The sequence below is a fragment of the Adiantum capillus-veneris genome, chromosome 14, assembly GCF_014529385.1.
Source record: "Adiantum capillus-veneris isolate H3 chromosome 14, ASM1452938v2, whole genome shotgun sequence".
NCBI lineage: Eukaryota > Viridiplantae > Streptophyta > Polypodiopsida > Polypodiales > Pteridaceae > Adiantum > Adiantum capillus-veneris.
In genome coordinates this window covers 54087012-54110590 of record NC_140944.1, presented here as the reverse complement: position 1 = coordinate 54110590, position 23579 = coordinate 54087012, and the positions used below count along the sequence as shown (strand labels likewise).

Genomic DNA, 23579 nt, shown 5'->3' with positions numbered 1-23579 from the left:
CAGCTTATAGCGGCTTCTTACAAGGTTGGGTGGATAGATCAAAACAGGATGAAAATTGAAACATTAAAGGAGTGATGGTAATCCAACACGGGGAGGATAATGGGATTTGGGAAGCTAAGGATCTCTCCTAGCACCATAGCACCAAACAAGAACACAATCTTCTACTAATAGAAGATCTTCCTATCTACATATATATGTACATGCATGTGTTGCAAAAACCTAATCAGAAAATCGGTTGGTCCGTTATCCATCCAAGGAAAGATCTCGCGTGTGAATCGGCTCAAGTCGATCGTAGATTCCACGAGAGATCACTTTTGACCCCGATTTTCTATAGAGATTCATTTGTGGTCTTGATATTGATTAGATTATGCTAGTTAGAGCCCATTCACACATGAGATCTTGCCTTGGATGGATTTTAGCCAGTGGTCGTACGCTAGTACACGATTAGAGTCCAATCTGAGCCGTTGATTGCTTTTTGATCGCGACTTAGACCGAGAGATGTTTTCTAGAGCTTGTTCATATGTAGTGATCCCAGACTACCACTTGGCTAGCTTTGATTGCCAAATTTGACATAGATCGATAGATTTTGGTGACCATGCCCCTAGCGGCTCCGATTTAGCATTGTTACAATTGGTAGGAGAGTATGATGGACTTTTTTGCTATCATGATCGACCTTGTACGTTGTTATCATGGTATTTCTCTATATTATGTGAGGCTTTCACATTATGACCATTCTACTAGTGCTTTCGAGACACTTAGATCAAGTGCACATTCTACATTGCATGATCATCTCATAGATTCCATAGAGGTACTCTACCATGTCAAGAGGATGGAGACGAGACATGAGATTATAGTGGCATATCCTGAGGAAATTGTTGACACACAACTCCATCCAGTGACAGTTCAGCTACAACAGGTGTATGACGGTATGCTATATGCTGATGAGGATGATCACATGTATTCTAGAGTGTCACGGATTCCTGTTGTAGAGCTAGGTTTTGGTACATCCATGGGTAGTAGGACCTATGTCAGTCTCGATGGTTGGAGCACATATACAATTATTTTTGGCCTTCCATACAGACTCACCCCTAGCCCTAGACTACCTATTCCTGCCATAGCAGAGCCAGAGCCAGTGTCTACTCACACAGTGAGATCACTGGGTAGTAGAGCACCTCAAGGATTCCAACCTAGACCCATTTTCCACATGACACCATAGACGATTCTAGATCTAGGTTGAGACCCACAATTGACGCGTCTATTGAGCAGTTATCATCATGAGATCTATGGACACAGACCAAGATGAGCTTGAGACCACAGTCCTCACAAACATCATTGAGAGTCACCCTTGATAGGACGAGTGTTGCACAAGTGATTATACCGAGAGTAGAGCTACCACGAGCTACTGCGATGAGAGCACTCGATGCATGACCCACTGAGCCACCATGGATGATGCCACCACATTGTGTATCCATGAGAGAGCATCCATGGCCTTTGATGACATCACCTACCACAAATGTTTTTGACCACACTGACTTTTAGAGACATTCCACAATCACGTGACCATGATAGAGTTGTGTCACACAAGATTACGGCTTTGATCAGCAACATGACTCCTATGACGAGCAATGAGATTGGAAGACTAGCTATTTTGTTATCCATCGATAGACCCATGCTAGTCTTTTGTTGGTGAGAAGAGATGATTTTTCATATTTCATGATTTGAGTAGGACGAGTTTCTTTCAAAAACTCAAGAGCTTAGTTCAAGATACTTCCACACATCAGCTAGTGTGCGTTGCACCTAGAAAAGGACTACCAGGATCCTTCAGAGATAAGTATTATGCGATGTTCTTGCCGATGCTTGAGATAGACTTACAGAGCATAGAGTCTCTATCTGAATATGAGTCTCTAGATACACATACTCATCATATGCTGCTAGAGATGCATAGACTTGAGTATACACAGACATATGTTGACAATTGTGGACGTAGGTATACACAAGAGTCTAGCACACCTTGCGAGTTGCCTTCAAGGCTGAGCGCCATGCGCTTTCTCGATGTAGATCCTTGAGAGCAAGTATATAGAGGCACTGATCAGGCCATCTATGTGCTGATTGCAAGATTGCAATATACACAACGACCATTTCTAGGCCGAGCATGTTATAGAGCTAGACTACCTACGTCAGCTCCTCCCACCCAGTCAGGTCATAGATTACCTCCTAGAGTGATGAGTGATTGTGTTCCTTTGCGAGGGATTCCTAGGACTATGCCACAGGATGTAGCTCTAGAGTAGCCTACCACATAGTGATACCCATCATTATGGGACTGACCCCATAGAGTTGACAAATGTTGCTTATCACTTTTATATTGAGGCGGTCCGGGGCGGGCAACAAGAGAGGCGACCTCTAAACACCCCTCAAGGCTCCCGTGATGCTCAATTGGGGTTGGGGCAACCACAAGCACAACAAAACAACAAACCCATAGCCAAACCCAAACAAGATAGGGGCACCACCTAATTATGGTATGCGAACTAGGACACAAGAGAGATTTTGGCACAACCAAGAAGATGCACCACACAACACACACAAGCAACCTCACACCAAGACACACACAAAATGGACTAGAGAGACCTAGAGAAAAGGGAAGAGAGAGAGAAAAGGATCTTGCGTAATACCTTATTTGTGACTTGCAAATGGAGATGGTTTGTTATGATGCTATTGTAGAGCTTGTACAAAACTCACTCAATGCTTTGTGATTGCTAAACATTGCCAAAAAACACACACATTGTCTTAGGGCTTACTTGTGTAGGTTCTCAAAATGACTACCGATCTTCTTCTTCGTCTTCCCTTCTTTACGCCACCACCGCCAAGGTTGATCATCGTGATGAAAATGGTGATTCCGTTGATGAGATCTCTTGATTTGCAGAGGTTAAGAATGGTACACATGCTAAATTTATGTATATATATAAGGGTTAAGATGGAATTGTACTTTGGAGATAATAGAGAGAGGCATAGAGATGGTGTATGTACATGTGGAGCTCATATGAGAGCTATGGAAGTAAGTGGGGAGGTTAATGGTGAAGAAGGTGAGAGAAACCATTGAAGGTGCAGGTTTGAGTGAGGGATTGAGAGAAATATGTGTGTGTGTGTGTGTGTGTGTGTGTGTGTGTGTAGAAGTGTGAAAAGAGGTGAGAGAAGACTATGGGCTACTTGTGAGAAAAGTGGGCAGACTGGGGTCCACTCAAAAAATCATATCTCACCGCTGGTAGCTCCAAAAATCATGAAAAAATTTTAGGTAATTATTCAAAGCGTGGGCTACATTTTCTCTTTTGACCACCGCTCAAAATTCGGAGTGGAGATGGATATTAAAAATCCCACCAAAAGACCTGTTTTTTCTTCACAAAAGGTCTTCAGTGGCCCCCTCTTTTGTCATATCATAATACAAAGCATCTAAGTTGCCCTTGACACATGCATGGAGGAGGATTATTGGTGAATAAAGAAATATATACATGGTGGGACTAGTGTATGGACTATTCATGGACTTTAGCTCAATGAGCATATGGTGTTAGAATAATGAGTAAAAATAATAATAAAAATATGGAGGAGTTATGGATATGGAAAGATATTGGAATCATATGATATGGTCCCTCTTTGAATTATTTTGGGTGAAAGAGGAAAAGGTATGCAAGTAAATAATATAATAAACGTGACCAATGAGTAGAAATCAATTTTTTGTTTTCACGAGGGTGAGGGTGAAAATGTGGGAGTGATTTGTATAAAGGAAAAATATAAGGTTAGAGTATGTACATATTGGCAAAAAATATACTTATGGTGTAAAAGGATGAAAGACGGCATACATAGGTTTAATAAAACACACACCTAAGTATAAATATTTAAATAAAATACCAAAATAATTATAAAAATCTCTATATTTAGGCCATATATATAATGCAATATTTACACACAAATGGGCCATAATATATTTTATTTTTTTATTTTATTTATTTTTTTGACTCAACTAGCCCAGTGACTAGCTAGCTGAGGATTTTAAGAAGATATGGGAAAAGCCCCCAAACTCACACACGCCTATTTACAGTGAAATGGTAGGGATAGCCATAGTGTTTGGGTGAATTTGGTAGGGTGAGGTAGCTTACTATGGCAATTATGGAAAGCCAAAAAACGGCTATCAATATGTAGCAGAGCAACACACCATTGACTAATTCACCTATAGAGCAGCCACATCATACAGATGTTGTCATAGAGCGATTTGTTCTTGCAGAGACAGGACCACATTCCCCGATCATAGAGCAGGCACATATGACTTGTGGGACATTGTTACATCATGGTCCTATAGACCATGTTGACGAGACCACCATACATGCCACGCCAGAGATATCAAATCCACTAGAGCCTAGTTTGGTCTCTACACCCTAGTGTACTGCTACTTTTGTAGGGCACACAAGGGATTCTAGACATAGCTCGACTCACAGAGCCTACATAGGACTAGACATGTTTATGTTCCCTGCAGAGAGCTTCATGATAGATGTTTGTCTAGTGACGACACACTAGTGTGGATAGCAAGCCGTAGAGCACATGAGGGTGCACCAAAGGGATGGCTAGCTTATAGACGGTCACTAGAGGCACAATATGAGGGACATAAAAAGGTTTGGGTTTCTAGAGGTCGGATAGTAGCACACTCCACAATGAGCATTCATAGCTCTTTCAGGTTTCCTAGAGCACATACATTACAACAGAGGTGTCCAGTAGAGGGACCACAATAGGATACAAGACATTCACGAGAACAACGACAATGGACATCTACTACGAGATGCTCTAGACCTAGAGTTATCCAGCTAGACAATCGCAACCACAGGTGAGGAGAGCTCAACCTACATTCAGTGAGATACTGTGGACATTGAAGATTTGGCTACCAAAGAGTCGACACCTATCACACCACAGGTTAACACTAGCCATAGCTCACTTGAGATTTCCATTGACCATGTTGTTGACTTAGAGCTAGGCATGAGTCATCCATTGAGGGATCTTGAGCCACCCAGTTTATAGCCCATACAGTCACAAGTTGATGTCATTCCTAAACCGGTTTCTTGTGTTATAGATTTTTCCATTAACATGCACTACAAGAGGTTGTGTGCTCTTGTGACGCTGTTAGCAACGGAAATACACTGGGTTTTTATAACCCCCGGCGTCGCTAAAACCGTCGCTACGAGCGTCGCTACGAGAGCGTCGCTATATGCGTCGCTATATAGAGACGCTCATAGCGACGGTTATAGCGACGTTTACACTGAAGACTATAGCGACGCTCATAGCGACGCTACAGAGTCATAAATAGCGACGGTTATAGCGACGCCTGAGAGAATTTTTTTTTGGTGGCAGGGCATTGAATGCCCTGCCACCCATCAACCATATTGTACTTGATTCACTTTTTTTAAAAAGTGCAAGGGTAGATAATAGACCCAAAATAGTCACCCACAAGACGCATTGTTTGCAAAATTGACAATTGTACACATCATAGGCAAAATGAATTGATTGGCAAATGTAATAATGACAATTGTACAACATCATAGGCATAAAGAATTGATTGGCAAAAGGAACTGCGGTGACAAATGTAATAATATACATGGTTCAAAAAGACGTATAAAATCCGTCTCATGATACATAAGCTATGAGAAACCCTAAACTAATGCTATCTAGCTACGGCTAAACTGACGTCGTCTAGTCAGACGTCTCATCGCGTCCAAGCGGCGTATCTGTCGGATTCTGCAAAAAAAGACAATAAGACAGCTTTCAGTAAGTATAAACATATAACGACATTTATAAAACAATACAAAAAATAAAAAAGAGTAAACCCTAATACTAACCATGCCGCCGCGAGAACTGAGAATGTCCATCAGGGCGTTTAAGCCCTTCTTGCCTGCGTACTCGCGCTTGTACGGTGTGGGATCACGTCCTGTCATCGACCACTGTCAAAACATACAAAGATTTCATTATGTTAGAATTAAAAAACTCATAAACCCTAAACTATCAAACATAAAGAGCAATGTGAAAACACTTACAAAATCAGCCTCAAATGATGCCCATCCACCGCTCCCCAAGTGGTGCAAGCTCCCTACCTCTACTCACGCTCTGGCTGCATCCTTTTGTTGCTTCCACTTGTCGGGATTCTCGCGCGCTGCTTTCTTCGCATTCTTCCAATCTTCTTTGGCCAGCCAATCTGGCCTGTTCCACCTATTCTTGATTGCTTTTTTCACTTCGGAACGCTTGTGTTTGCAGTATTCGCGCATTCGAATCTTCATCAGGTCTTCATTGAAGCGGTGTTCCCGTGTTGGAACGGGAAACTCATCATGAAGTATGCTGATGACTCTGTTTTTTAAATCACTTGGTACTTCACTCCATTTGTTTAGTATGTAGTGTCTAAACAGCTGAGAGCAAAGACCACACTTTTACAACACGGAGCAAAATTGTTCAAATACAATATTTGTGGCTTTAAGAGATCTCTCTCTCATCCTCGCATAACTCAGCATAACTTCCTATATCTATATAGAGCTCTCCGTTTAAACACATATCCTCTGTTTCATTTTGTAGCTCCTCTGCATGCACCCCATATAGAGTAGTAGCATCTTGATGCTCGTCTGGCACCACCGCAGCGGCTTCTGATTAAGCATCTTCTCTGATCTCCTCCATTGATGCCGTTGTGATTGGCACATGGTAGCCTTCATACGTCCTTGCACTACGAGGGGCTACCTCTATGACGTACCACCAGTTTGATGTAGACTTTGTAGGATGAAATATTACCTGCCAGAGCCACATAACTTACATGAGAGCTTTCAAGCACATAAAGTCACTTGCTAGTCGTACATTGCAAACTTACCTTGGTCGTGCAACCCCGAGAGTACTCCCACTCTTCCTCAGTCACTTCGTCACCGCATTGTTGTGCGCTTTTGAATTGGTTTTGCAACCATCTTAAGCTCATGAAGGTTGGTAGGCTCTCCAAAACCGCTGGATAGTGCATCGGTGGTCGTCTTCCCCGTCTCCACTCGATTCGTGCCCTTTGTCGCTCTTGCTTTGCATCCTCATATTGTGAAATCCTTTTTTGCATCACTGAATTGTGAAGCATGCAAAATCGGTTGATTTTAGCCTCTAGATCTTCCGTCATCTTCTTCTCAACACCGAGATTGCACATGACAGATGGTCAGATGGTCCCATAGTAGATTACCCACATTCTTGAATATGTGCATTGGATCGAGCAAGTGATTGATCATGAGTCGGGGCCAGTATGGTAGCTCGTACCATAGAGATAGTCTCTTCATCCATGGAGGCAATCCGTCATCGCACATCTCCTTCTGCTCTAACCATGCTTGTGCAGACATCCTTGGTGGCTCTCTTCCCAAAAAGCCGTCGCGTAACACATGATTCTCTGGAAGATACGCTTGATGACCTTTGTAGATTTGCTTCTTCAGTGAGGGTGCCCTACGTGCATTCAGTCTAGGTCCACACGTGACACATGCTCTGTATCCGCTTGTTTGAAGCCCTGCATGTATACACATGATAATAGATCAACTATGGAAAAAAACAAGATTTACAGTGTCTGAGTGAGGAGTGTCAATAGATCACCTGAGCATTCTGTTAGCCCGGGATAGTCATGCATGGTCCACATTAGAATGCCTCTTATCAAAGCATTCCGTCGTCCTGTTTGTCGGCTCATATCCACCACCTCTATGCCAATCCACAATTGTTGTAGCTCTTCCAATAGTGGACGAAGATACACATCCATATTCCCCACTTTATATCGCCCTGGCACAATCAAGCTTAGCCATAGGTGCCCCTTCTTCATAGTCAACCACGGGGGAATGTTGTAGTTGACGATGACAACGGGCCATACACTGTAAGATGTTGATCTTTGACCAAATGGATTTACGCCATCCATAGCCAGGCCTAAGCGTAAATTTCGAGCTTCCCTGGCAAAATTCGACCATGTTCCATCTATATGTTTCCAAGCTGCGCAATCTGCAGGAATTCGTAGCACACCATACGAAGATTTATTCTCCTCATGCCATGATGCTAGGGCGGCCATGGACTTACATTCGAAGAAATGCTTGATGCGAGGAAGCATAGGAAAATGTCGCAAAACCTTTTGTGGAATTTTTGTCCCGTGGAGATCTACTCGATGTCTTTCGGAATCACATTTCGGACACTTCTCCATGTCTATGTATTCCCCTCTAAAAAGAATGCAGTCATTAGGACAAGAGTGGATAGAATTGTAATCCATCCCCAAGTTTTGCAAAATCTTTCTTGCTTCATCCCCAGCTGGTAGTATGTGCTCTTTCAGCAATCTACACAACATAAAAATATGATACAGTCGTGTAAAAATCTATCAGATCATTATACATTTAGAGTTTTATTAAAGTAAACTAATTGTAATAGATCACCTGAAAAGCGCTGTGACACTAGTGTCACTCCATCCAAACTTTGCCTGCATGTTGAGAAGAACCAGGAGTGCTTTCAATCTAGACATACGTGCTCCATTATACAATGGCGTATCGGCTTCACTTTTCATATCATCATAGATAAGCCTTTCTGAATCCATGATCGTCTCGATCATTTCATCAATCTCGGGCTCAAACATTGCCTCGTTGGGAATGTGCTCTGCATGATCATCCCCCGAGCTGTCAGAGGCTACATCTTGTGGCCTCACATATGCTGCTTGACCAAAGCGCCTACGAACACGTCTATTGGGTTGCAAGATTGCTGCTTGTTGGCCAGCGTCAGAGTCCGACGAGTTATAATTGGCAACAACTTGATCTATAATAGATGGATCGAACTCGCCAAAGTCGCGAACGTGCTGCAAAGAAACACGTCTTGTCCGTCGCACAGCATGCTTGCATTGATTACAAGGACATAAGACCCTCGTTGAGAGATAGGTGTTTCGGTTGGACGGTCCCACATCCTCGTCACTACTCATAATGAGGATAAAAAACTTATAACCTGGACAACAAATTTAATATTCTATTGGAATTCTCTCTCTCTCTCTCTCTCTCTCTCTCTCTCTCTCTCTCTCTCTCTCTCTCTCTCTCTCTCTCTCTCTCTCTCTCTTTACCTCACATTCTCTAGTCATGTCCAATCCCTGCACACCTCGGTCTAGAGGTGCACGGAGATCAGAACCACCGGGTTATAATCTCGTCTTTATTGTTCAATACCTATATTTGTGGGTACAAGAAATCTACACATCCACGTCTACATGATACTGCATGTAGTGGACAAAACCCCTTTGCCTCTTCTCTAGCTGTAGCACTTCACAACATCTTAACATCTTTTCACAGTAGATCTTTTCACTGTTCGTCTAACTCTAAACCCTAAACCGTAAGTAATTCTTGCGTGGACTCGATCTAACGTAAATAAGCGTAAATCTAAATAAACGTAAATCTAACTAAAAATAAACCTAAATCTAATTTAACGTAAGTCTACATCTAACCTAATCTTTAACGTCTTTTGGGATAGTTTCCTACGACGTTAAAACTCTCTTCTTCTTGTGTGTGTGTGTGTGTGTGTGTGTGTGTGTGTGTGTGTGTGTGTGGGTAAACCTAAATAAACCTAAGTCTAATCTAATATAACATAAATCTAAATCTAACGTAAATTATGTTATATTAAAAACAAAGAACTAAACTAACAGGGATTATAAGAACCTTAAAACTGATTTAACACATAATTTTTCACATAACTCGGCAAGAGTTGGCATTCTCATCACTAAAGATGTGAGAGTTAACTTCCGGCGGTGACGCTGCCTCATCTCCATCCACATCTGACGACAGCAATTGGCCCTTTAGATCGTTCTTGCTCTTGTTACTAACTTTGAAGTTGCTGTTGAATGACTAGAGGTTGTCTAGATGGTCATTGTGTCGGGGATGTAGTGACTCTTGCCGCCCTGAAGATCCACCTTCTTCCCTATCTTCTGAAGACATTTCACCAGTACTTTTGGATCGACGGAGCCCACCATGAGTGAAGGCAGCAATACCCTATATTCCATTCAGGGCTTTCTTTACCCGCTTCATGCAGGCATCACAATCTATGGAGACCTAAATCTAATCTAATATAACGTAAATCTAAATCTAGCGTAAATAAACGTAAATCTAGTTAAAAATAAACCTAAATCTAATTTAATGTAAGTCTACATATAACCTAATCTTTAACGTCTTTTAAGATAGTTTCCTACGACGTTATAACTCTCTTCTTCTTGTGTGTGTGCGCGTGTGTGGATGTGTGTGCCAATAAAAAGAGATAAATGGTATAACCTTGCTATCACCCATGCCAAGTATGATAGATTGATTATGCCATTTTCCTCTTGAATAATAGGTCTTGAGTTCAACTCCTCGTCGGCTAGATCTTTAGGTCTTTTAATTTTAATTAGTTTCCTACGACGTTAAATTAGTTTCTCTCTCTTTCTCTCTCAATGTGTGTGCATTTTTTTGGATCGTATGCATGTTTTCTCTCTCTTTTCCTCTCTCAATGTGTGCGTTTTTTGTTTATGCATGTTCTCTCTCTCTTTTCCTCTCTCAATGCGTGCGTTTTTTGTTTATGCATGCTCTCTCTCTCTCTTTTCCTCTCTCAATGTGTGTGTGCATTCTTTGTTTATGTATGTGTGTGTGCGTTTTTGTTTTTGTTTGTACTCTCTCTCTCTCTCTCTCTCTCTCTCTCTCTCTCTCTCTCTCTCTCTCTCTAAAACACTATGTGTGTGTGTGTATGTGTGTGTGTGTGAGAGAGAGAGAGGGAGAGAGAAAGAGGGGAAGGGAACATGAGAATGAGGAGAGGGAAGGAGCATACCTGGATCTCCTTCCTCTCCTCGTGTGTGTGTGTGTGTGTGTGGAGAAGAAAAAGAGACAGAGAGAGAGAGAGAGAGAGAGAGAGAGGGATAGCGTTACCTGCTCCTTGCTTGAGGGCGCCGAAAAACTCAGATCTGAGATCTGAGTTTTTGGGCGCGCTCGATTATTTTTTTAGCCCAGCTGGCGTCGCTATGAACGTCGCAAATTTACAAAGAAATTTGCGACGTTCATAGCGACGCCGGGAATTTTTTTTTGAGCGTCGCTGTGTGAGCGTCGCTGTGTGAGCGTCGCTAATATGAATAGCCTCTTGTAGTGATGGAGCTAGATGCTAGCTAGCAGATGAACATTAGACTTAGAGCTAGATGATTGAAAATTTTATTTTTTGGAGAGAGTTCTCTTATTCCTCCTAGTTGCACTATACCGTTGATTTGTGTAGATAGATTATGATGCACTAGATACACACGCACATACTGGAGGCACTTTTTTGAATTTTTTTCTCGAGGCATCCATGTATGTCATGCCAAGGGTAGGACTAGACGGGCACGGCCCGGGCAATGTGCCGGACACACATGCAGTAAAGGGGTCTATATATGGAAGAGGGCCAAGGGCCTATATATAGGATGGTTGGGAGGTTATTCGCATGTCTGTCTACCCGCTGGTCTAACATTGGTATCAGAGAAAGGTGGAGAGGAGGGGGCATCAGGGAGCTATGGAGGAGGGAAGCATGGCGTTCTCTCTGGAAGCATGTCTCTCTCTCTCTCTCTCTCTCTCTCTCTCTCTCTCTCTCTCTCTCTCTCTCTCTCTCTCTCTCTCTCTCTCTCTCTCTCTCTCTCTCTTCATGGAGGAGACGAATTCAGTGGAGGAATCATGGAGAAAGGTCATGGCCCTCATGCTTCTTTGCACGGATTTGCATGAGTTTGGATGCGGTGCCATGGAGAAGAGGAGGATGAAGTCGAAGCACGGGAGTTGGCTTCAAGTAAGTGGGGTTTTTGACTCAGGAGGGACCCGCGGGAAGCGACCCCTATGTCGGGAAGGGGAGACGGGTCGAGGTCGACCATAGCATGTTTTTTTTGCCTCGTTGGGCTCGCGCTGGGCTGACAGGGTGAAGTCGACACTGTGCCAAGCTGCATGGAACCCTTCGGCGACCTGCAAGACCGATTTTTGACTCTCCCTCGTCGCCTATGTGTGCTGCCATCGCTAAGGAATTTCTTTTTCAATTTTTTTTTAAATTTATGCCCGGCCGCCCACGGGCGCCCAAGGGCAACCCTAGGATCGGGCCAAGGGCCAAGCCCCACGAGATGCATGGGAGCCATGGCTCCGGACGGCAATGAGATTCAAGTACAATCTCAGCAACAGGGGAAGATCGATCGGAATTTGCTGCACAAGAACTATGCTGAAAATCTGAAATACTACATATCTTGAATTTCAAGGCTACAGTTGCTTTGCACGGCATTCGGAAAGAACTCGGCCATCACGATCACGGCCTCAAGTTTTTCTTCTGAAGCTCCCAAGAACATGGAACTCAGAAATTCTGATGCAAATGCAACAAATCGGTACGGCTACGACATGTTTGGCTTGCATGGTCATGCACCATGCAAGATATCGACACCATGGGATGTCGATTCGGGTGATTAATGAGGTATGCAATCGATTTTGCTTTCGTTTGACAAATTTTTCACACATGCTATGTAACTCTTGCATGCAGGCACAAGCACGGCTTGTGAGAATTCCTTAAGCATTCATTTTTTTTTTACTGCTTTGTTTGCAAAGAATCATTGTTTGGTTAAGGGATCAACATCAAGCACCGCTTGAGTATACAATCCCTCGACACCACACGCGAGTTGGCGGGTAATTGTTGATACAAAGGTAACTCAGGCAGGGCCTGTGACATATTCGATTACGCTATTCGGCAAGGCCGACCTAGAGCAACACTCCAATAAACTGGTTTGTGTCTTATGTCGGTTGTTCAATTTTGATCTCTCCTCGTTGTGCTATCTCGAGGCGGAGGAAAGCAAGATTTCTGGGAGCACGGCTCCATGAATTGGATGCATACTCATTTCCAAGCCATTGCAGCTTGCTAAGAAGCAGACAATATAGAAACATTGACATCCACAACTCGGAGCTGAATGCAATGTTGACCACCATACGCAATTTTGTCAAGCAAAGGTTGCTTTGAACAAGGAGTATTGGACAATCACTGACATGTGATAGCTCAGCTCTAGATGCTATCTTTCTCACTGCCGGGAAATGTTATGATTCTCAATCAGAAGCAAAATTTGGCAAGGCCATTTCCCTATGAAATTTTGACAAGGTCAATTTCTTGTACATGATCGACAAGGTTGATTCTCTTTGCTATGGCATCTGCCGTCCATCGCATTTGTAGGAAATGAGGCCAGATGTAGTTCTATGAAGCAAGGCTTCAATTTATGCATCTTGCATTGAGACTCCCCAAGTTTGGCATATGCTATTAGCATACAAACTTGGGACGGATTTGCCAAAATGTTTGCAGATTCGTGTCAGTGTTGGCCTAGCAGAGTGTCTTTGCCAAAGGAAAGGTGTTTGAATTGATTTCTCCGTATACGACGGATGTATATGATACAAGAGAGAGAATATACATATGCGACAACTCTCTCTCGCACGGCAGATTTGGCTATGAGCCACCTTTACGCGAGCTTTTCCTTTGGAATTTCATGACAACTGGTTGCAGCAACAACTACCAGGTTAGCCAATTTTAAGTTTTTCTTGTTTTTTTTCCATGTTTACACTTTACTTGGCAATTACTGTCATTGTGCAAAGCAAAGTGCTTTGCCAATTTTACATGAAGCACGGCTTCTCCCTTGTGCCGAGATACTGCCATTGATTTAGAATCAAGGGCTTTGGCACACAAGTTTGGGGAACTGAAAAAATAGGGAATGTCAGCTCACAAATCCCTACCAGTTTATTCTGTGCAAGGCACTTATGGTTTTGGTTCTCACGCTTGAGACCGTTATAGTAGCCAAGGGCTTACCTTTTTGCATGCAAGGCATGCTAAGCAGGTGGCATGGATTCCACCACTTTATGCATTATGCTTTTGCTATCACACTCACAACTCTGTCAAGGAGAGAATAAGTGATGGGTTGTTGAACTTGATGGTTGGTTGCTATCAACACCCAATAGCACTAAAAGGAACCTAAATCTAGGACTTATTTCACAGGCAAAATGTCAGGCCAAGGGCCAAACCAATGGGGTCACGGACTCGGCCAAAGGCCGGATGTCTGCTAGTGGGAACGGGTTCAAGCAAGCTGGAAGCCTATAAAAGGGAGGTTGGGCGGATGGACTGGGTCTAGCAGTCCATTGGTTTGATATTGGTATTAGAGCTAAACTTAGAACTGAGGACACGTTCTGTTTTTTGGATGCATGTTGCATGGAACCTCAAAGGGAGGAGAAGCTGAAAACGGTGTGTGCAGAAGCTCTAAGTCGAGGACGAGGCGTGTTTTGACCTGCACCAAATCGGCTGGGGTTAGGCTCAGTTGGAGCGCAAGGCAAAACCAAGGATTTTTCATGCTTGGCCCGCCCTCAAAGGACTGCTGCATAGTGAGCTCCATCGTCTTCTTTTCCACGCGCTGTCAATGGCCCTGTTTGCAGAGTATTTTCGTCAAATTTAGCCCCACTTAGTGGCCTTGCCAAAGGGAGTCTCCCACGCAGTTGGGGTAAAAAGCATCGGAAAACCTCAACTCCACTCTCTTTGCTAGTTTATTCGGCTCTCCGTTTTGCTTGGTACAATCAAGCACCATTGTTATTGATTCGTGCAAATTCAGCAGTCTAAAATTTGTTGTAGCCCGGCTTTTGAAGCTTTGACAAACTGCAAATTGGTCACCAAGCTTCAACCGATTTCGAGGTTGCATACGATGCAAACCAAATCGGCAGTGACTATACATTGCTTTATGTTTTCAACTTCCTCTCATCGGTTGCCCAAATTGTTGACAACTTTGAAGTTTATCTGGTGTATTGCATACGACGCAAACCCGACTATTGGAAACTTGAATTTGCTTTGTGCTTTCGAGTGAATCATCCCATGCAGTTTTGCTTGTTGTTGTCAAGCTGGTAGTGGTCTTGGATTGAACTTCGCTTTTGAAGTCGGAATTATTTCTTCTCAAAGGCGTAATTATACGGTTCCTTATCACATACGGTTACGAGCTCGTTGGAATTCAGGTATTCTCCTTTCTTTTCTAGCATAGTACGTCCACAGCATGGATTCGGACATAGATATGCATCATGCATTTGATTTTGAGGAGTCCGCACACGTTTCGTCTGTCGATGCCACGCGGATGGTTCCTCTCACGAAGGGTAATTGTGCCACAACGGTGACAGACGATGCGTATGAGTTGCTGGACATGCAAGATTTCCGTGCATTGCAAACACGCATGACTGTGCTTGAAACGAATTTTGCACAATTAAATCAGAATGTCACAGCATTATCCGATTTGATTAAGTTGCATATGCGGCAGCAGGCCACGGGCCTTGCTAGTCAGCAAAATCAGGAGCACGATTCCACACCAGCCCAAGGGCCACGTGTCGGGCAAGGCCCTCCTCCAGGACCGCTGCGCTCTCTGACCCAAAAAGAGGTGGACGATTTGTTGAAAAATACAAAGCCACCAATTTCTCGGGGAGAAGAGCGTGAGCGAAACAAGGACACCATGAATATTTTTCTCAGTAAGTGGGATGGTGTTCATGACCTTAGACGTACCCCGGATGCAGCCAAGGCGCTGTAGACAAGTCTGACTTTGGACGGCAAGGCCTACAAATGGTGGATGTCTCTCAAGCAGAAGGGCATCCTACCACATACTTGGGCAACTTTTGAGACTGTCTTCAGGAAGGAATTTCTACCTACTAATGAGAAGGATAGAAATTGGACCGCCTGGGACAAATGTTCTATGCGCCACTATTGGGATGGACACCTTTTAGCAGGTACGTGGGTTAAATCCCGAGCTTAAGAAGCATGTTAAAACCCAGGATCCACAAACACTTGAGGAAGCCATAGTGCAAGCTCACATCCATGATGATCCCGATGATCGGGCATTGCATAGTTCGCATGTGAAGTCGCGGAGCGGAGCGTGGTTCGACTCTCTCACACACACACAGTGAGCTTACACAGTACAGTACGCAGAGAACTGTTAGAAGGGTTATCTCCCAATACCTTAGTATTCACAAAGTGTATGTTAGTATATACAAAGAGTTAGAGGTAAGTGAGTTAGGCGGGCGGCCAGCCATATCCGCATAAGAGGCCACTTGGGCTTTAATCCCAACAACCTCCCACTTAAAGTCCAATGTGGCACTTTAAGTAACTGTAAATCTATGAACATAAATGTACAAAGATTTACATGGCTGCCATCTATCCAATGCCCAATAACTCACGACAATGCACAAAGCCCTCTCCTGGAAGTCCCTTTGTGAGTAGATCAGCAGGATTGTCCTTGGTGTGGATCTTCAGCAGTTGTATCTGCTTGTCTTTAAGTACTTCCCTAATGAAGTGATATTTGACATCAATATTCTTAGTCTTCGAATGGAACACTGGATTCTTTGCCAATTGTATAGCACTTTGACTATCACAATATAACTCTGGCATATCTGCATTGATTCCCAAGTCTGCTACCAATCTACCAAGCCAAATAGCTTCTTTGCATGCCTCATTTGCTGCAACATACTCAGCTTCAGTAGTAGACTGTGTAACACAATCTTGTAATCGAGATCACCATGATATGGCACCTCCAACCAATGTAAAGACATAGCCTGATGTAGATCTCCTCTTATCCAAGTCTCCTGCATAATCTGAGTCAGTGTATCCTCTGACACTCAAATCCTGACTACCATAGCATATGCGCATACTCTTTGTATGTTTTAAGTATCTCATGATACCTTTCACTGCCTCCCAATGTTTCTTGCCGGGATTTGACATATATTTGCTAACCACTCCCACTGCAAATGCAATATCTGGACGTGTAGAAATCATTGCATACATCAAACTACCCACTGCAGATGCATATGGAATCTTATCCATTTCAGCCTTTTCTTCCTCAGACACAGGACAATCTTGTTTGCTAAGTTTCACATATGGTGGCAATGGAACACTCAATGCCTTTCCCTTCTCCATATTGAAACGTTGCAAAAACTTGTCAATATACTCTGTTTGAGATAACCAAATCAACTTCTGTGATCTGTCTCTCTCAATGCGCATACCAAGTATATGACTTGCCTCACCCATGTCTTTCATGTCAAACGATTTTGCCATCTTTGAATTCAAAGCTGAAATTTCTTCCAAGTGTTTGCCAGCAATCAACATGTCATCCACATACAAAATAAGGATCAGCCAACTGCCATCCTTAGCCTTCTTTGTATATAGACAGTGATCGAACTCACTACGTTTGTAGCCTTGAGAAAGCATAAACTGGTGGAACTTATGGTACCATGCCCTTGGTGATTGTTTTAAGCCATAAAGACTCTTTAACAACTGGCATACCAAATGTTCCATGCCTTTCTCAACAAACCCTTCTAGCTGCTGCATGTAAATTTCCACATCTAAATCACCATGCAAGAACGCTGTCTTGACATCCATTTGGTGCAACACCAAATCCAATATAGCAACCAATGCAAGAAAGCATCTCAATGTAGTCATCTTGACCACTGGAGAGAAGACTTCATCAAAGTCAATGCCTTGTTCTTGCTTAAAGCCCTTGGCAACAAGCCTTGCTTTGTACTTTGGCTGACTATCATGAGTGGTGATCTTATACCTGTAAACCCATTTACAAGGTAGAGCCTTTTTGCCCTGTGGTAATTTAACCAACTTCCATGTCTGGTTTTTATGCAGAGCTGTCATCTCTGACTGCATGGCCAACTGCCATTTTTTCGAGTCAACCACTTGTAATGCTTCCTTGTAACAAGATGGTTCTCCGCAATCTGTGAGCATGACATAATTTAGAGATGGCACATAACGATCAGGTGGTTTGGAGACACGCTCAGAACGTCTCACCACAACTGATTCTGCCTCTCTAGCCACTATAGGCTGGTTCTGAGCCTGACCATGCTGTCTTGATGTGCTAGCACTAGGTCCATCTTCCCTGAAGACAACTCTTCTGATCTCCTCTGTCTTCTCTGGCTTAGCATGAAACTTGGCTTCATTGAAATGCACATCATTTCTACGAATAAGCTTTCTGGACTCAGGATCCCAAAGCCGGTAACCCATCTCGCCCGATTCTCCGTAACCAAGAAATATACACTTCTTGCTCTTTGGTTCTAACTTATTTCTGAACTCCTTAGGAATATGGTTATAAGATTCACAACCAAAGACTCTGAGATGCTTATACGAAGGTGCCTTGCCTGTCCATAGCATCTCGACCACTGCACTCTTATCCAGAACCCTACTAGGAGACCTGTTGATCAAATGGACTGCTGTAGCCACTGCTTCCGCCCAAAATCCATCAGGCAACTCAGCATTTGACAACATGCTTCTGACCTTCTCTTGTATGGTCCTATTCATACGTTCTGCAACCCAATTCTGTGAAGGATTATATGGTGCAGTAAGTTCCCGCTTAATCCCTTTTGCTTCACAAAAGTCTTGAAAAGCTTTGGAAACGTACTCTCCACCATTGTCAGTTCTCAAGCACTTCAGCTTCTGACCACTCTGATTCTCCACCATCTGCAAGAATGTCTTAAAGACCTTGAGCACCTCATCCTTGTGCTTCAAGAAGTAAACCCATACTTTGCGAGAATAGTCATCTATGAATGTACAAAAGTACGCTGCTCCCCCTAGTGACAAACTAGGCATTGGTCCGCATAGATCACTGTGTACAAGAGCTAACCGTTCGTCCCTACGATTCCTCTTTGATCTGTGCGGTTCCTATGTTTGCTTACCATAAACACAATGCTCACAAAACTCGAAATCTTGAAATGAAAAGCCAGGCAAATAACCATAATGAGAAAGTATTTCCATTCCTCTTTTTGACATATGTCCCAACCTACGATGCCACAGTGACACACTTGGCTGCTCAATCACATTAATTACATGGTTTTTAACCTCTGAAACATGTAAAGTGTACAGAGTTCCTGACTTGCTGCCATGTGCTACAGTCATCGAATCTTTGGAGATCTTCCAAGCGCTGTTCCCAAAAACTGTCACATAACCCGCATCATCCAACTTCCCTGTACTAATCAAGATCTTTCGGATTGCTGGAACATGTCTGACATTCTTGAGCCATAAAGAAGAGCCATTCTGAAACTTCAACTGCACATCTCCCACTCCAAGTATGTCACAAACCTGCTCATTGCCAAGTCTGACATAATCTTTAGTAGCCACATATGATGTAAACCACTCTTTGTGCGGAGAAACATGTAAAGATGCGCCTGAGTCGATAATCCAATCACTCATAGCATGTCCATCCTCTGCAGTCAAGAAAACAGAATCAAGATTGCTTGTAAGGAAGATGTCACCAGCTGCTATACCAGAATTACTGTCTGAACCAGATCCTGTGACATTCACCTCTTCAATCTTCAGTGAACTCTTCTTTTCATCTTGCTCAGAACTCTTTGTTTTTACTTTTTCTTGTTTCCACTTCGTACAGTCTCGCTTCATGTGATCCTTCTTGCCACAATGGTAGCATTCTATGTCATCCTTTGACTTCGAATCACGAGACTTACTTCTGTTTTGTGCCTTCTTACCCTTCTTCTCTTTAAACTGTTGTCTCCCTCGAACGACCAAAGCACTATTGCCTTTGCCTTTGTCAATGTTCTTCCTGTTCACTTCCTCTGTGAGCAAGCTGCCTTCTACATTGGCACTTGTAAGACCTTCTGGCGCGACAGAATTACTTAACGCTGTACGAAAAGTATCCCAACTGTCTGGCAAAGTGATTAAGAGAAACATAGCCTTCACTAAATCTGGAAAGACTATCTCCTGTGCTGTTAACTGGCTGAAAATTGTGTGAAATTCATTCAGATGATTTGACATGGCTGTCCCTTCCTTCATCTTCAAATCCACCAATTTCTTGAGCCAGTAAATCTGAGAAGCAGCACTTTGTTTCTCGTACATACCACATAGCTTTTGCCATACGCCATACGCCATACGCTGTAGTCTCTTCTGCTACGTTGAAGTACAAATTTTCTGCCAGTGTCAGCATGATTGTGGAACAAGCTAACTCGTCAAGCTCTTCCCACTCATCTTCAGCCATACCTTCTGGTCTCTCCCCTTTGAGCTTCAGTGGCTTCACTTGTTTTTTCTGCACCAAAACCTGCCAAATCTGCTTCTTCCAAAATGGAAAGTTTGTGCCATCCAGCTTCTTTATGTTGTAAAGAGTCTCACTTTGAGAAGATGCCATATCTACCAAACTGCTTACTCCTGAGAAAAATCCGGCAGAGTTTCCTCTGTAAACTGGCCTCTGTACACAGTAAACAAGCTGTAATCAACAAGCTGAACACCTCTCCTCAGGAACTGTCAGTATTTTGAAAATTTTTGACAGAGTCTCCCCTGTAAATTGAGCTCTGGGAACCAAAAGATAGCTCAAAAAACAATCATAAATAGCTGACCAGTGACAAATCTAAAAAATCTCTATAATATGCTGTCCTGTAAGCATACACTGTCTCCTCTCTGGGCGATGACAGAACCTGTATCTGTCTCAAGACTGAACCCTGAACAATGCCTCAACGGCCTGACGCATAAGATGCAATCCAGTGTCTACACAAAGTCATACATCCTAAGGGATAAAAGTCACCAAAGAGGATGCGTGTAGAGGGGAACTCCAGCAACCTAATCCACCTCACACTGGGTAACCCAGCCCCCAGTGCTTGGCTTCAAAAAACCTCACACACGACTCTCTCAGATGGCTCAGCAAACTGCCCAGAACTAGCATACATCCTATAATAGACCAATCACTGTCCTATGACCACTGCGGCGGTCTGTTTGCTAGCGTGACTCACAACTAGCAGACCCACAATCACAGTACATCAATCTGCAATACATGCCAGTGGTGTCAAGCCATCGTATGGCCACACCTCCCCTGGAACCTGGCAAGCACAGGAAGTAACAATGCAGACTACAATATATATATCTGATGATATATATGTGTACCTGGTCTATAGATGATGCTCTGAAGACTAATGAGTGATGTATGTCGATGCCGATATTGATGTCGGCCACCTCCTGCTTGCCAATCTACACAAGACGGATTTCTTTGCGGCTGAAATCTATCTTCTGCTGTAGTGCTCAGAACGAAATTCTGAGGGCATAAACGGCTTCGAAAGGGGGGTAAAACACCAGGTCACCTGGTGAAAATGCTCCCGGAACGCCGAGTGTGAATTTTCGAACTCCGGATCCAGAATCTGCCGGAAAAGTGTGCGCGCGCGCGATTGCGCAAATCCGCACTGAACCAAGGCTCTGATACCAATTGAAGTCGCGGAGCGGAGCGTGGGTCGACTCTCTCACACACACACACAGTGAGCTTACACAGTATAGTACGCAGAGAACTGTTAGAAGGGTTATCTCCCAATACCTTAGTATTTACAAAGTGTATGTTAGTATATACAAAGAGTTAGAGGTAAGTGAGTTAGGCGGGCGGCCAGCCATATCCGCATAAGAGGCCACTTGGGCTTTAATCCCAACAGCATGTGCATGACACTACACCTGTTTCAACACGTCCACAGCATGTGCATCATAAAAGAAAATTTTCATCTGCTGCATTAGAGACCTCCAAAAAGCCCAAGGGGTCTAGAGGTCCTCTCTCAACCGAAGAGCTTGAGAAAACCAAAAATGAAAAGTTTTGCTTTACATGTTTGGGAACTGGACATAACAAAAAGGATTGTCCCAAGGGGAAATCTGCTGCTCAAGACAAGGGGAAGGAAAAAGCAGTGCACATGGTGCAGCTTTTACCTCTTGAATCATCTTCCCAGTTTGCTAATGTGGAAGTAACACACACCGAGGTGGTGCATGAGTGTTGTATCACGGCCTCCATGTGGCAGCAGACTTTCGGACCACATGAGTTGGTGCGTATGCATGGATCTATCCAAGGGCACAGAGTGCGGATCTTGGTAGACGATGGTGCGTCGCACAATTTCATCAATTATAAATTGGTGAAACGACTCAAATTTCCCCAAACCCCAAGTTCCCATCGCTACAAGGTAGCAATGATTAACGGCCATTATGTTGAGATATGGGAAACTCAGGTTAAAGATGTACCTCTGGAAATTCAAGGATACCGTACCTCTTTGGATTTCCAAGTCATGAATATGGAGAGGGCAGATGTGGTTCTTAGTCATGAATGGTTGCACAGTTTAGGATCATCACTTAGACGTAGCTATGAGCATAATAGTCTAATGTTCGAATCCAATGGTGTGCACGTGCTACTATTGGGGGAGAAGGATGTACCTTCCTCACCACTTATTTGTACAGCTGAGCTTATGAAGCTGTCTTCTGATGATGCAATAGAAGAACTCCTTTTTTGTTACTCACTGTGCCATTTTATTTCCAATGCGGATGATGTTTCTAATGTTGATAATGTTTTGAATAAAACTTCCTCAACGCCGCATTCTTCTCTCTCTCCTCTTCCAGCTATGCCTACTAATTCAAAACAAGCAAATGTTTCTAATGAATTAAAGGAACTTTTAAGGTAATTCAAGGATGTTTTCCCATATGATTTACCACCAGGGCTACTGCTGACACGTTCTGTGCAACATGGCATAGACGTGGTTGCAGGCAGTAGGCCAATGAGTAAACCGCCTTACAGAATGAGTCATTTTGAGGCTTTCGAGGTGGAATGTCAGCTTGCTAACTATCTCAGTAGAGGGTTTATTCAACCAAGTTCTTCACCATGGGCTTCTCCCATTCTCTTGGTGAAGAAAAAGGATGGTAGTATGCGCATGTGCATAGATTACCGTGGATTAAATGTGGTTACTGTTACGAACAAGTACCCATTGCCACGAGTGGATGAGCTGTTTGATAAGCTCACCCATGCTCGTATATTTTCAAAGATTGATTTAAGATCTGGGTATCATCAAGTACGCATCAAGCTTGCGGATATACCCAAAACAACGTTCCGAACAAGGTTTGGACAGTATGAGATTGTTGGTGATGCCCTTTGGGTTAACCAATGCTCCAGGTACGTTCATGACGCTCATGGATACTGTCTTGAGACCATACTTGGAAAAGTTTGTTATCGTTTTCCTCGATGACATTCTTGTATATAGTGCCTCTAAGGAAGAGCACTTAGCACATTTGAAACAAGTGTTTCATTTGTTATGTCAAAATCAGTTATATGCCAAGGAATCCAAATGTGATTTCCTCAAGGAGGAAATTCACTACTTGGGGCATGTTATTTCGGCTGCAGGGTTACACATGGATCAATCCAAGGTGGATGCCATTCGGAGGTGGCCCTCTCCCAAAAATTTGGAAGAGCTCCAGATTTTTCTAGGCTTTGCAGGTTTTTATCGTCGATTCGTTAAAAACTATGCCCGTATTGCTGTTCCCATGACCGATCAGCTCATAGATAAGGGCAAGACCTTTCAGTGGCGATTAGAACAACAGCAAAGTTTTGACAAACTTAAGGACACATTAGCCACAGCTCGTGTTTTGGCTATTGTGGATCCCTTAAAGCCATTTGTTTTGAAAACGGATGCTAGTAATCGTATCATTGGAGCAGTCCTTCTGCAGGAGGGAAGGCCAATTGCAATTGAAATCAAGAAGCTGATTCGGCACAGCAAAATTACTCTGCTTACGAATGAGATCTCTATGCA

General features: G+C 43.3%; 1 protein-coding gene across 1 annotated transcript; it reads left to right on the top strand.

Moving 5' to 3' along the window:
* Positions 1-643: 643 nt before the first annotated feature.
* Positions 644-1216, top strand: LOC147442385 (uncharacterized). The gene has a single exon (XM_086529881.1). The coding sequence runs from the start codon at positions 644-646 to the stop codon at positions 1214-1216; it is 573 nt and encodes a 190-aa protein (XP_086386007.1).
* Positions 1217-23579: the final 22363 nt, after the last annotated feature.

Excerpts from the sequence above, each read along its gene's own strand:
- LOC147442385 (XM_086529881.1), top strand. The coding sequence starts at position 644 with ATGATGGACTTTTTTGCTATCATGATCGACCTTGTACGTTGTTATCAT.